At 46.5% G+C, this 15,037-nt stretch overlaps 2 protein-coding genes across 11 annotated transcripts in view; one reads left to right on the forward strand and one right to left on the reverse strand.

Annotated features, from left to right (window-relative positions):
• Window positions 1-7,048: 7,048 nt before the first annotated feature.
• Window positions 7,049-13,675, reverse strand: HAUS8 (HAUS augmin like complex subunit 8). Of its 2 annotated transcripts, none has more exons than XM_042887222.1 (10): window positions 13,018-13,675; window positions 12,883-12,938; window positions 12,620-12,713; window positions 11,830-11,943; window positions 11,247-11,329; window positions 10,600-10,671; window positions 10,000-10,155; window positions 9,181-9,322; window positions 8,153-8,294; window positions 7,049-7,832 (listed from the first exon to the last, which is right to left on the reverse strand). In XM_042887222.1, exons 1-10 carry the CDS (start codon window positions 13,061-13,063, stop codon window positions 7,712-7,714), a joined length of 1,026 nt encoding a protein of 341 aa, XP_042743156.1. In that variant the 5' UTR covers window positions 13,064-13,675; the 3' UTR covers window positions 7,049-7,711. The 2 variants fall into 2 exon arrangements, with proteins under 2 accessions (XP_042743156.1, XP_042743154.1); XM_042887220.1 differs by having other exon boundaries at window positions 10,000-10,158; window positions 13,018-13,197.
• The window catches only part of MYO9B (myosin IXB), a 40,551-nt gene continuing 38,786 nt past the window's right edge, over window positions 13,273-15,037 (forward strand). For 7 of the 9 annotated variants that reach the window (XM_042887209.1, XM_042887214.1, XM_042887216.1 and 4 more), the window contains exon 1: window positions 13,830-13,875. The gene's annotated coding sequence lies outside the window, so the exon portion shown is untranslated. Of the gene's footprint in view, window positions 13,391-13,829; window positions 13,876-14,332; window positions 14,403-15,037 lie in introns of those variants that run through there. The other 2 variants (XM_042887213.1, XM_042887210.1) reach the window with 2 other exon arrangements.

Genomic DNA, 15,037 nt, shown 5'->3' on the forward strand with positions numbered 1-15,037 from the left:
CGTGCTCCGGGAACGGCTCCACAGCCGCGCCGCTCTCCGCCGCCGGAGCCTTTTGTTCCCGGGGCGCAGCCCAGCTGCTTCCGCGGCCGCCCCGCGCCGGGCTCGGCTCCCCGGTGCCTCTCTGTGGCCGCCGCCCCCGCCGCGTCCCCGCCCCCGGGCCGCCCCCTCCTGGCCCCGGTGCCCGCTCGGCTCCGGCCCCGGCTCTTTGTCTGCGGTTCCCCGCCCGCTCTGACAGCGCCCCGCACCTCCGCCTCTCGGCCCGGCCCAGGTGCGCCGCCACGCGCGGTCCCGGCGGCCGCTCCTCCTCCTCCTCCTCCCACCGAAGCCGTTGCTCCCCTTCTGCCGACCCGGGCAGCCCCACGAGGACGGCACCTGCACCGCAGCCCTCACCTTCCTCCTCCGTCCTCGCGCGGTCTCAGCAGCCCGGCTCGGCTCGCTGCACCCCGTGCTCCGCTTCTGTTGACGAAGCCTTTGGGCACTGAGGCGCTCCGCCGAGCATCGCTGGAGATCCGCTGTCCGACTCCGTGCCCACCGCCAGCGCTGCTGCTGCTCCGTCCTCCTCCGCGCGCAGGCCCGACCCGTCCGCCTCTATCCCCCCGTCCCAGCCCGTGGGTGCCGAGGGTCGCGACAGGACGGGGAGCTTCGCCCAGCGTCGGTCTACGGCACAGACCAGGGCAAAGCAGAGCGCCCGGCCCTTCGTTCCTCACTATTCCTTCTAATTCTGCTTATTTTGTCGAAGACTTTACCCTGTGCATCATTAGGGATCCGTTTTTACATACATCTCTTCGGTTGCTTAAGGGCAAAGCTGCTTTTGTGGGCAAAAGGTCACCCACAGAAGAAAAATCCTGCTCAGGAAAAAAAAAAAAGGTATTACAAAAAGGCACTCGGGGAGCTGCTGCTCTTAGCAGGAAGATGCACGAGCATGAATGGACCCAGACCCAACCAGCAGCGGTTATTCAAGGTGACAAAATGAATACCACGACTCTGAGGGACAGCAGGAACAGCCCACGCACCAAGGAGTTGTTCCTCCAACCGTTGTGGAGGCAGCCCAGGATCAGACGAGCTGCAACACAGCTGGGCTCTACCCCAGCAATTAATGAAACCCTCAGTGGAGGTGGTAGCATGGATTTGGTTTTTCCCCCAGCACTACAGACGTGGCTTAAAGTACTGGGAAATCGGGGGGGGGGGGGGGGGAAAGCTATTTTTTGTAGGTTATTTATTTGAAACTCATCTTTATTTCTTCAAAGAAAACAAATAAATAAATCACTATACAGAGCCCAGCAATTTATTTTTGTTCTGCAAAAGTAAAAATTTGGATCAAAAAAATCAACCTCGTGTTTCCCCAAAGGCTCTTCTGGCTCCTAAAAAAAAGCATGTCGAGTTGCTAAAGGTGCTAAGCTGCAAAACGATTCTGAATATGTGCTATTGTTAGCAAAATCATCACCATCAATGCTATTTCTGCATGTCAGCCTTCAAAAAAGGCACATCTCAGCTGAAGGTTCCAGAGAGGGCAGCTCAGTGGTCAAAAGGAGCGCAACCTCTGCAAGGCCCACTGCAGCTTTCAGGATTGGATGTGAGATAACAGCACAGCCAAGCCCGTTTTAAGTTTTAAAGAAATCACCTATTTGAGCCCTTTTATTAAAGCACTAATTAATACACGCTGATCCTCAGTCTCAGTTTGTCCACAAATACTGTTTTAGACTTGCCCCGGTTGGAGTGGAGCGTAATAACTTACTTAACGCAGTAAGGACATCCAAATTACACACTTACCAATTAACAAGAGGTCTGTAAGGCTCACCTTTGGAAGGGTTATTGCAGTTTTTAGAACTATTTTCCTATCTGCAGCTCATCTGTGGGAGGGGTTGCGGAATGCCCTGGAGCTGCTTGCAGCTTTTAGCACTATGTAAACCAGGTCCATTTTGCTCACTGCTGTCTGTTCAAGCACAAGTACTCCTCTCCTGCTCACTTCATCACTTATGCATCTTCAGATGACAAACATCATCGTGAGAGCTACCAGGGGACTCTTTTGTTTGTCTGAAATTGAAGACACGTCCAAGAAAACATGAAGTCAAAACGAGGCCCTCCCAGCACATCTTCCCTCTAAGGACAGGAAGCCTCTCCTCTGCTCTCCCCTTCCTCCAGGCTGTGTTACTGTACTTCCTATGGCGCTGTTCCTCCTGTAGTAGGAGAGTATGTTCACTGTGATGGTCATGGATAAGTGAGGCAGTTCTGCAAGAACACATTCTGTTAAGATGGGTTAATTAGTAAATAGTAAATAAGACGTTCACTCTCTTCACAAGCCTTGCACTGGTACTGAATTAAGTGGTTCTTTCCTTACTTCTTCACTCTCCTTCAGATTCATCAAGAGATATTTCCCAAGCAAACCAGTTGGGCTTTATGAGACACAACTTACTAGAAAGTACATTGAAATGAGAATGTTTTTATTATGACAAACAGGACTGAAAGAAGCAAAGATTAAATGTGACCATTTCAAACTCTTTTTCAGCATCCTCATCTTCTCATATACACCTTCAGAGCCCTGCATGCCTCAGCTCTCCTATTTGCAAAGCAGCAGCACTGATGTGAGCCTCTCTCCTAAGGGTAGGATCTAACAGCAGGCTGGGGGCCTGTAATTAAAGGCAGTAAGGAGGCAAAGTGAAAACAAAGCACCTCTGCTGTTTTTTTGTGGTAAAGCAGTCCATCACTGATGTACAACAGCTCACCGATCCAAACAATGATTTCATTAATAGCTCTGCTGAGATCAGGTAAGTTCTGAGCGTAACAGCATCCTGCTTTCAAAAACAGGCTGATCACCACCATTAATCACCCACCCACCTGCACAGACGCACAGGTTGCTCTCTGCAGACTCACACCTGAGATCTGAGCTCTGTACAGAAAAACTCACCACAAAGTGCCACTGAAACTCCTTCAGAACTGAAGGTTTTCAGTTCAATATTTGCTGACTGTAGGAAATAAGGCCACTGCCGCCTCTGCAGATTGCACAGTCTTTTAATTATGGAAGTACGTGCTATCCTGTAAGTGAAGGTAGAATAAGTTTGGTCTGGGAAAAAAAAAAGAAGAAAAAAAAAAGGCTTTAGCATCATTTCAAACTATTTAGTTACTGAAATGGAATTTTCTGTGCCTGCCAAAATGAGTCCTATTCAGTGTGATGCAACAGGTGATGGAATTCCAGCAGCCGCCTCAGCCCACATCTGGGAACAGTTAGAAGCTTAAAGGAAGTTCTGTAAGCATTTCTTATGTATAAAACCGATTCATCAGTCGCATCTATGGGCCATATTCACCACGGCTCACACGGCGCATAGCTCAGATTTTTGTTTGGCTTACAAAAAAAAGGAGCTCTGCTGCTCAGGACATTTGAGGAATCTCAGGCACTTGTCCAGGCTGAGGATGTGCAGGGGCTCGTGTGGCTGTGTGGTATGTCAGAGAGGCTGCACTGTACAGAAGGTGTGAACACACTTTAAGTCGGTTCTAGCCTGATAAATAACTACATGTAACGTGAGAGAGGTATTCCTCAAACAAGTGAGAGACCTCTGGTGTAAGGAAACCCGAACCACTGGTCCCTTCCTCCCAAGGGAAAAACACATTTGTGTCAGTCCTTAAAAATTCAGTGACAAGAGAAAGGTTCTACTTAACTTTTACAGCATTATAAAAAAACCACAGCACCTTCTCTTTAAAAGCCATTTTTTGTTCTCCCTTTTCCTTCTGCATCTCTGCCAGCCCCTTTGGTAGCCAAGCATAGAAGACTGCAGTAAATGAGGACAAGCCCAAATGCAGTAGTGTGAACATGGAAACAAAGCAGAGAATCTCTAGAAGCTCCCCTTACTTCCAGTGCCAACCCTTAAATGAGGGCTGGGAAGGGGGGGTTCCTGGCTGCAGCCCCTCCAGTCACTCAGCTGCATTGCACTGCACTGCAAACACCTGAGCTCCCCTGGGCTGGCCCTGCCCTCCCACCAGGTGCTTCAGGCTCAGCATTTCTGCTACAGAGGGCAAGGTATTCTTACAGAAACTGCAGATATATGCAGAAATGCTTTCACAGGAACATTTTAAGAGAAACTGATTTGAAACTGTTCTGCAGAGCAAGTCCTCCATCCCTGTACCTGCTTGAGAGGCCGCACACAAATACAGTGGAAGGACCAATCTAAAATTATTTCTGTGGATTGAGCAGGAGCGCTCTCACAATCACTGGAAATGCTCTTAATTGGTGTAATTGGTGTGGCTCAATGGTGCAGTTCAAAGCTGTTAGATCTTCTGCCTCTGCAGAACACTTTTCACATCCTGGCAATCGCAGTCTGGCCAGAAATCTGGTTGTCACGTTCAGGATGAGCTTCCGGATCTCCAACAAAGTGCTATTTACTCTAAGGCAGGGCAGTTTGCAGTAACCATGCAAGTTCTCATCAGCCTAAAATGCAGAAACATCTGCTGGGGTCATGAGATATTTATTTGCTGATGATGAGCAAGGAATCGGCTCCATTTGCAGCTGGCACAAACAAAGGATTGTAGGGCTGGGGAGACAAACAGGCCTCAGTTGTCTCCTGAGCTGCATCTGCACTGCAGCAGAATGGCAAAAAGGGGTGATTCCTTATGTTGACCCTTGGTGACCTTATCACAGCACAGGAACAACAACAAAAAACGCTGTATCAGAGCCTTCCTGAGCTGGAGGTTAAAACAACCAGGGCAGGACTCTCCAAGAAACTCACAACCCAGGCCAGGAAGTCTGTGCAGCACAAAGCTGGCTTAGGATGATCTTCACCAATCACCTTGTGCTCACTGGAACACAATTTTGCAGAGGGTAAATGCTTACATCTCCACCATGCGCTCACACTCTGTCTCCCACAAGCCCTCAGACCGACTTGGCTTGTTATGCAATTATTTTGTTTTTAGAAGAAAAAAATGGCCCAAACATTACATATACACACACAGACACAAAGCCTTGGGACAACCTGATGTTAACAATTGGAAATATTAGCTTCTGGTCCAAAAGATGAATACACAGGGATTAAGAACTCCAAAAATTTAAATAGAACAGAAGTAAATCTGCATTGAAACAATATTATAAACACAGCAGATGTGGACGTCACTATTTCCAGGTGCAAAAGTAAGACGGGCTCAATAACCTGAAGGAAAAGAGCCCAGGACTTCAGGCAGACTCAGAGCACGCGATGCTGTCAGAACATTGGTGGGAAATACAAAGTCAGCAGTGCCACATCTGCTCAGCTCCTGCACTTTGGTTTGGATTTACAATGGTAAGTATGACAGTACGGAGTGCCTGTAGCTGTTCTGTGTTGGGGGAACCTGAAAGACTTCTTGTTTCTTCAGAGTCAAAACAGAATCAATCAGAACCAATATTCAAGCAGTAGGGAAGAGAGTCCAAAATTACAACCTTTTCCTGAAGAAGTGTGCTGCTTCATCTGACATTCGTCCACTACCGGTACAGAGCTTCACACAAGTGTTCCGTTCAGGAATGAATGGCCGTTACACCAACGCCTGCGATTCCTCCGAAGCAACGGTGCGCGTCCTCGTGCTCCTCGCCGCTCTGCGCGGGCTGTCGGCCTTCAGCTCTGAGTGCTTGGGCTTCTTGTGCGGGTAATGACTGCCACCTGCAGCAGCAAGGAAGAACTTCCCTGCGATTTAGAGCTTAATTGCCATCGCAGCCAGAACCTTTCCTCCCTCACCGTCGTTCAGGGTGAACACAGCAGCATTCCATCTCACTGAGCGTCAGTACAGATGTATTACATAGCTTAGAAAGCGATGAGAGGGAGAAAATCCAGAAGGCAACTGAAGCTCTGCATAAGGATTCTTTCACCCAGAGGATAAACAGCTGAGTGAAGGTGTCCCTAACCCTGCAGTCACAGCATGCACACAGTGTTCTTCAGATGGAAGCTGTCCTTGAAATCTACCACTTAAGAGTGGTAGGAAGTCACTTAACTGAAGATGAAAGGTTCAAATTTAAAGTATGTCCTATACTTTTTTTTATTTTTAAGATAAGCAACGAAGTCTATCATCAATAAATCCTAGGACAGCCATTCTGCCTTGTGATGGTGCAGAAACAAAATTCAGACCCGATTTACTTTATTATGCCATCCATGCCCCCACTGAATTTAGGGAATCCCTCGTAACAGATTTCTGAGTCCTGCAACGGCAGTTACAACAAACAGGTTAAAGGCACGAGGACACAGCCCAGCGTTTATTCACAGGGAAAACCGCAGTTTGACCAGCAGTGTTATCACTTATGGCCCTTTCTACGGAGCTCTGCACCCATTAGAATGGCTGCCGAGCTACAACTCACCGAGCCGGCCGTTCAGCAAAGCTCCCCACCCAGTGGTGAACGCTGCAGGCGCAGTTTGCCTTCCTATGCAGGGAAACGACGCTGCTGCAGGCAGCTGCCTTTGACGTGGGGCACAAAAGGCAGCTCACACACAGGTAAGCCGTCAGGTGTAGCTGATCTAACATAGCTAAAATAAATAGAAATAAAAGATAACATCTGAAAATAATTGTCCTCCCACCACGTTGTGGACCAGCTGCTATGAAACACGTGGACTTATCCAATACACACCTCTACTGACCCCGTCCTACAGCTCAATTTCACCTTATTTTTAATCATCGGAGACAGAATCTCTCTAGACCTCTGCTAACAGCAGGAAGAAAACCTAAATCATTTATTTGCGTGTTGAAAAAGCCATTTCCACAGCTAGCATCCATGTTCTAACAGATCATTATTATCTTTCTCATTCCAGCACTTATGCACTATTAAGGTTAGAAGTTTCTTTCCATGATCAGAATCTTCTGGCATCTGAGCTTTGGGTGCCAGGAGGACACGAGTTGCCCTTAGGACCTCATGCCTAGAAATCCTCCCCTGCACACATTGTGTAATATTTGCCCAATGTAAGCCAGGTGGAAACAAAAGCTTCTTTAGGAGATCAGTGAAGATTTTCAAATATAATGGCTCCTAATGCAGCAGTGAAAAAGTAATCTTTATTTTAAAATAAAGATCTAAAGCACTTCAAGAGAAAGCATCAGTACAAAAGCATTTATGTTTCAGTAATTTATTTACAAGACAATTAGGCAAAAATATACCAAAACTCTACTCCTGCTCACCAGCCTCATTCTTTGCTACCCACATTGAAAAACCCAGACACAAGGGGCAATTAAGAGTTCCTCTGGAAGCTGTTCACCAAGTGATCAATGATCATGCTGTGCATTCCTCCTGGTTCTCCTATCCAGATTAAAAAAAACAAACACACAGTACAACAAACACAGCTCCCCATCTCTCTCTGGAGACGTGGCCCTGTAAGGAACACTGGGCTGGGAAGAGTTGCAAAGCAGTGCACTCAAAGCCAGGTGCAAGAAAGTAAAATGAGTTTAAGGATACATTGTTCATGTTTGCTAAGAATAACATTTGATTTAACTTGCAGTATTACCAAGGCAGCAAGTGATGATAAAAGTGTCACAGAAATGGCTGTTTAAAAAAATAAGTCTCCTTATGGGTAAGCAGAAGAAAATTCCACTCTTAGATCAGTCACACATGTAGCTGCTTTCATATTGAAACTGGAAAGCTGGATGTGTTCTGTCCATAAGTAAAGCGAGATACAGGACAAATCAAAGACAGTAAACAAAAACATACAAGTCTGACATTGATTTAGGACCCCCCCCATCAGTAACAAACAAAATAAAACACACAGATGGCAGACACTCAGTTGAAGTACCAGTGTTTCACAACATCTACACCATGATTGTCCTCACATATTCTTTGATTATGCAGTGAAACTTCTTTGCTAGCTTCATACGACAGGTTCTGCACTTGAGTGAAGCTCCTGGAACAAATGAAGCAGGTGAAGTCAGTCACTGTGGAGGAAAACTTCGACCAAACCACAAAAGTATCCACATGGAGATTCACAGCTTCCCTCCCAGTGTCAGAAAGCAGCACGCTGCAGCAGTCCTGCAGTCCAACTAAGATTACACAGACCGAACAAAACAACTCTCCTTTACAGGCAGGGCAGGGACAGAAACAAAGATGCCTGCAACTGAGCAGGACTATTCCCTCCATTAATGCTCCAGGACCCATTCTGGATACAAAGGTGAGATCTACACGTTTTTCTCTGAACACAGAGAGTTTTCACACTGCTGTAAATACCTTCGAAGTTCTTTCTCCAGCTTTTGAAACACCTCCTCAGTACCTTGCAGTTCACTGAATGCTTTTGCACTTTCTTCTGAGCAGTCTGGCATAACTTCTGCCAGAAGTTCCTGGGTGACAGTCAACTGCTTTTGCAGTTTGTCTACAACATAAGAGACGTTAATTTTTTTTTTTTAAATGCATGCAGTTAATAATACAAGATTATGTAATAGCTACAGCAAGGAGGAACAAGTGAACGACAAACTATTGCTTGTTACGCCATTAGAAAATCAGAAAAGCCAAATCACTTTTAGCTACAGACTAACAGCAACAACTCTATTTCTGCTACTTCAACTTGCTGATCAAGCTCAAGCACCTCACAGAATTTTACCAGATTCAAATACAAGAGAAAAAAGTCAAGCTTTAAACCCCCAAAATTCCATAACTAATCGCATGTTGGAAAGGACCACCAACTTGAAATTTATCCTGCCCTTTCCTTTAGCATTCACAAAGCAAAATATATGTGCCTTACATATTTTAAAAGCTCTTACAAGAATGTTATGATTTTCAATAAAATCTTCCCATTTGTTTTGAAGTGTAAGCAGGGATGAAGTTCTACAGGAAGCACGAGTGAGTCTGTCCATGGGACCCTGCCCTTCACACAGGAACAAAAAGACATCACCGTATTTCTACTACTCTTCAACTTGCTTACACATTAGGAAGAGCCAGCAAGGAAGAACGGAATGAATACAGTAAAAAAATAAAATATAAAGGCTTATATAGACTGTCCTAATCCTAGAAAGTTCATTTTCTCCCAAAGATATGTTAAAAAAAAAAAGTGTGACAGCAGTTTAATGGTTAGATGGAGACAGTAATTATTCATATCAAAACAAATGACAAATGTTGCAGCCCAGTGTCCAGACAAACTCTATGAATGGCACTAAAAACTGCTCCAGTGACCACAAGCAGGTCTAGGAAACACAAGATAACAAGTCTGGCATATAGAAACACCTATTGCTGAAAGTATATTTGAAATATAATGTTCATACCTAGGTACGTTGGCATATCTCCCTCTATGTGAATGTTTTTAATGGGTAATTTATGTCTAGTGGCATCCAGAGCAACTGCAAAGCTCTTATACTGCTCTTTAAATTGTTCAAGAAGAGGAACAAGAGGAGAAAGTACTTCCATCTGAAAAGGACATGATGAATCAACACTTCTTCACAAAGCAGCCGTTTTGTACACATATAAAAGCAAGCATATGTTCAGTTTTGCCAATCAGTTGTTCAAAACACCCTACCCTTCTAATTTGATGCAACAAAACTAAGAAAACCTGAGAGAATATGGAGGCTTTACCTTCTAAAGATGATCTGCTATCAAAATCATTACAAGTTTGTCTTCTTACAACCAGATCAGAACTATTACTGTCTAACATACAAAAGTATAAAGCGACAGGAGATGTCCTCCACGCATTTAAGGGTTAGCATCTCTGCTCCAGCCATAACACCCTGCAGTTACAAAATAGCGTGGTTTTAAGATGTTTACAGTCCATGCACAGGAGATGTAAACTGCTCTGGCAGCTCGTGCTGCTGCCCCTCGCCTAACAGCAACAACTTCTCCTTCCTGCCTCCATCAGGGAGGGTCAAAAAAGTGACAAAGGCATTTGTTTAGATTACTAGAGAGCACAACAGGCTACAGCAGGAAGTAGATGTTTACAGATGCATAAAACTGTGCCTCAGCAGGCCACAAAAGCACAGAAATCATCTTTGAGAAAGGATTATTAGATTATTACAGTCTAGTAGCTGTCAGTACGTTGTTAACAATGTAACAGATTGTTCAAACGTAGAATGAACTGCAGTAAAGCCTACCTGTTTTACAAGCTCCTCATCAAGCTTTTCCTCTCTCTCTCTGAGCAGAATTTCACGCTTCAACTCATAGAGCTTCTCCTGTTGTCTCTCTTTTTCTTCACACAACATTAACAAGTTTTCTTCTGCTTTCTCCTCGAGCTCAGCCACGTCCTTCCTCTGCTGTTACATCCAAGAGACATCCATAGCTGAGGTAACTCAAGCTGAAGCAACAAATGCAAGTCTAGCACACTTAAGTTAAAGCCTTCTCTCCCTTTTCTCTACTAACTCCTAATTAATATATTTTTTGTAAAGGAAAACTACACTTATGTACTACTGAGTGAAAAAAACCAAAATCACTGCTACAGCCTTGAATTCCACACATTCACTCCTGCTTCCCTGGAACTTCAGTTGTCCCTGCTTCATGAAGAACCAGCACCAGCTTAATAAACTGGCATAGAATTCACTCAGTTTTCAAGGCACACCCATCACGTAGGCTTAGAGCACGTAGTTTAGAACACATAAAAACATAACAACATGACTTTCATCAGCATGCATACAACTTGATATCAAAGTTGTTTAATTTCTTTTTAACCTGAAACACCACATGCTTGACTGACTCACCTGCACTCTTAGGTAAGTTAAAATCAGCTCCTGAGAGCTCAGCTCTGCCCCCACAACAGCAGGATTGTTTTTCTTGCAGAAAAAAAGGAAAAAAAAAAGGGAAAATTCTGGATCAGTTGTGGAATTTAAACAGTCATATTTTCAGGATGTAAATAAATTACTGAAAGTCCAGTCTGTGGCCAGAATCAGCATGATCATCAGCAACAGTCACCCAGATGGATATTAACTAAATGCCTATTCTTTGTTCATCCAACCCTTATACTGCTCTCAGCAGATATCCAAAACACCAGAATAGAACCTGAGGACTTAGCAGTGAGGGAGGTTAGGCAGAAGTAATTTTCTGATAAAAAATGGTTTGGAAGTATTTAAAGATCACGTGATACAATTAGAATGAAGCATAAAAAGAATTAGCCTGAAGAGATGCTACAAATGGAGCAAATTTTTTACTACAACAAGCTGTGGTAAAACTTTGAGACTTACACCCAATGAACAAAACAAACATTGCAAGCAGTACAACAGAGCTCTCATTTGGCTTTGGAGCAGCCCAGAAACCTGAATGGTTGTTACCAATATTAGAGAAACAGAAACTTTCCATTGCACATATCCCAAAATAAAGATGCTTAACAAACGGAAGCAGCGAGACTCACCGATTTCTGTTTTTTTACATGTGGCCCTTTATCTGTTTTGCAGGAAGCCTTTGAACTTGTAGACTTCTGTAGGACAGTTTTATCTGTGTCATTAGAGAAAAGTTATTAGCAATATGCAGGGGTAGGTCAACAGACATCAGATCCTTCAAAGGCACTAAGAATTTAAAGATGGTATATCTACTTACTGCGCCATGTTTTCAGCTTTTTATCGGGCTCACGAGATAAAGAGGATAAGACAAGTATTTAACTTTAGGTAACAGTTACCTAACAGATGTGGCATAATTTTCAGAAGAGCTCCTTATCTAACGCTCCTTATCTGTTACAAAGGCCTGATGTTACTTTGGCCTTTAATATTTGATCTTAATCTCTAAAAGAAAAAAGAGCACACCCAAAAGATACGAAGAAGTAAGAGGTTAACTCCAACTCTGAATTCTTTAAAGTTTCTAAAGTCTTTAAATAAACTCAAAAAATAAACATTTATCTTATTTAATACCATCTTTTGGCAAATACAGTAAAAATCTATAATCAAGTTAATAGATATATATTCAAAACAATAAGAAATTAAATACGAATGGAAGTTTACCATTAATAGCTGAAAGATCAAGGTCTGGTCGAGTAATTTTATCTCCATCTAATAAAGTGGACTGCAGGTCACCTTTCTCAAAACTACTCTGATTTAACAAGCCAGAGGCAACACCTGCAGAAAGAAGCTGTTGTCAAACTAAAATTAAAGCAAATATTGTACAAGCTCACATCTCTATATGCAAGGAAAGGACCCGGTCAGCACTGGGGGCACAGGTGAAGGCAAATCAGCTGTAGGACAGGAGGGGGTGGAGCCTGGCTGCACCTCTCTTAGAGCTCATTTAAGGGCTGACTGGCCCTAGGGAAGAATTTCTTTCTGGAGGTTCCTCCTTGGTGAGGTACTTGTCAATCTAGAATCTTCTATGGCAAATATTCTTCTTCTCTTCCTTTATGGCACCTTTCTATCATGCTGGCCCTCCTGTCATCACACCTTTGTGGTAGCATCTTTCCCATCACATTTATCTGTCCAATTACTACAGCTTTTAATAGTATGGGGCAAACTTTTCCCATTCACTTGATATGCACCAGTTGTGTACTCGCAACTTAGATAAAGTAGTTCAGAATTTTATCCCAAACGTTTCCAAATTAGTGTTTTACGATAACATCCAGACAAGAGTTTGCATCTCTTAATCCCACAGCATAATCCTACACATTAATTCCCTTAGAGATAGCAGCGATGTAAGTATTATAAACATCACCTTACCACATGTTTTAAAGTTGTTAAGAGCAGCAGATGCTGGAAAAAACATTGAGAAAATGACAGAATTCAAAATCCTTCTGATAAGACTTACCAGAACCTTCAGACTTCTGGGTGAGCGCCGGTCTTGCTTTAGCTGTGGAAGATGCACTGGAAGTCGATGACGAAAAGGATTTTGTTGAAGCATTCTGACGACCAGAAAGCAGACAGGAGTGAACGTGGGCAGCATCCACAGCCCGCCCTGTCCCCCCCTCCAATACCGACCATCCCCGCCGCTCTCCCGGATGCCCGCCCCGCGCCGATGTCACACCGCACAACGCTTCGTTCACAACTCCGCGAGCCCAGAGTGCCGATTACCTTACTGGACTCTTTCTTATCGTACTGCAGGTAGCGGGACTTCACGATTCTTCTCCCTGAAAGAGCACAGAGCGCTCAGCCGGGCCCGCGCCTCAGCCGGGCGGGCGGGGTCCGCTCACCTCACCCCGCCGCTACCTTTCCGCACGTTCTGGGACGCTCCTCCGTCCGTCAACGCGGACATTCTTCAAACATAGAGCAGGGGTAACAGCGGCAGCGAACGGCAGAAGAGAAGAGTGGCACCGACGATCGCCCCGCGCTGAGGAACGCCGCGGCCGCCAACACGTTCGAACCGCGCGCATGCGCAGCGCCGCCCCCACTTTGAGGGGATCAAGGCGCTGAGCGCCCCCTGGCGGCGCGGAGGATCAAAGCGAATCCCCACGGCCTGTCTCGGCTACGCGCCCTCGGGGCTTCGGAACGGGATGCTCCCCACCCGGGCTGCGCTTATAGAGGAGCGCTACGCTGACCTCAGCATTAGCCTGACGCAAGCACGGAGGACCCTACGGAGGCTGTGAGTGATTCCAGACGCTGCCCTTTTGCTCAGCCGAAGCTCCCGCTGGGGAAGCATAAGCCCGCGAGAAGGATCTCCTGCGCAGCCCCAGCGTTGCAGAAAGCCGCTCGGGGAAGGCAGTGAGCGCCAGCAGTGTCGTGAGGCGGCCCTCCCAGCCGGGTTTTGGAGTTTTAAGGAATCCGCACACTCCCGTTTCTCGCCGCAGGGCCCCGCCTTAGAAAGCACCTGGCTCCCCACGAACACCCGCTCCCAGGAGCCGTGGGCGAGGGCGGGAGAGCCGCCCCCCGACATGGCCCGCAGCGCCTCGCACCGCGCCACCGCCAGGGGGCGGTGGGGTGAGGAGGGGGTGGGGAGCGTGCGCAGTGCGCGCGCGGCGCTGAATGGGTGCCGCCCTGCCTCCCTCCACCCGGAAGTGGCGAGCGGCGGCTCTGCGGGGCCTGCGGCGGGCGGCGGCGCCGGGTGCAGCGCTTCACACGGCGCCGGAGGTAAAATGGAGCGCGGTGCTCTTTTGTCTTTTCCTTTCCTCCGTGAGTGGCTGAGCTTTGTAACGGCGGTGCTTCAGAGCGACCTCATCTCGCGCTGAAGGCGGGAGCGGGGCTGCCTGCCGGTGCGTGGGGCCGGGGCGGCGGGGCTCTGTGGGGTGGGGATCGCTGTGCGCTGTTCCCGCGCAGCTGCCCGGTGCCGCCGTCTCCTCAGGTTCGGCCCCCCCGTTCCTCCGGCTGTGTGAGCAGCCTGTAGCGTACCGTATAAACACCTCCGCCCTCTGAGTGCTTTCTCGTTACTTTCGGGCTACGCTTGACATCGTCGCTGTTGCTGCCGTGCTTTATCGCACCTCTGTGGCAGCGCCGGCTCTTCCTGCTGCCTCTGGCTGTGGAAGCGGAGCTGCTGCGGGCGTCCCTTGAGTGCACGATGCGGAGCCCAACGCAGCAGAGCGCCGTCCTGACCGTGACAGCAAAGTGCTGCCGTGGGGTGATTTCCCGGTGCCGTTATTAAAGCTGTTCTCTATTACCCTGTAAGTATTTTTGCACGGTTTATTAGCGTTTGCTTTGTGGAAGGTGAGAGGCGCTTTGTGCTCAAAGGAGTTGGGGATTCCTCGGTTTTTGCCTTCTGGAAATGCAGCTGGGGATGATCTCAGGCTGCTGGTGGATGGAATTCACCTTTCGGGGATGTCATCGGGATCCTCCCACGTTGCTCCTAGAGGTGGATGGGTATCGGTTTGTCTGCCGAGCTCTTTGCTAATAGGACCTTGTGATGCATAATGAGAAGATCTCTGATTTCAGACCTGTCAGCCACAACACAAATGACGGAAGTGTTTGCCCTGCAGTCACAGTGTGAGGTAACCCCACACAGTTCTGCTCACTGGTGCTGTACCTGTCAAACTTTATGATATCTCCGGTGTCTTTAATCAGAATCCTGACAGAAACAGATGTTGTTTTTCTTAAATTAAATACATGGAGAACTTTTAAGACGTAGATACGTTAATCATAGCTTCAGTATTCACTGCAGTGCTTTTCTGGAGCGTTAGGATTGGGTGTTTTCATCTTTAAACATCAAGAGCAATGAGATTCTTTACCTTCTCCACCTTTGAAGTTTTACATCATCTCTGCTTTTCTGGGCCATTTCCTTTAGCAGAAGCTAAACATACAC

The sequence above is a fragment of the Lagopus leucura genome, unplaced genomic scaffold (assembly GCF_019238085.1).
Source record: "Lagopus leucura isolate 7727_CA_CO unplaced genomic scaffold, USGS_WTPT01 Super-Scaffold_100076, whole genome shotgun sequence".
In the NCBI taxonomy this organism is placed as follows: Eukaryota; Metazoa; Chordata; class Aves; order Galliformes; family Phasianidae; genus Lagopus; species Lagopus leucura.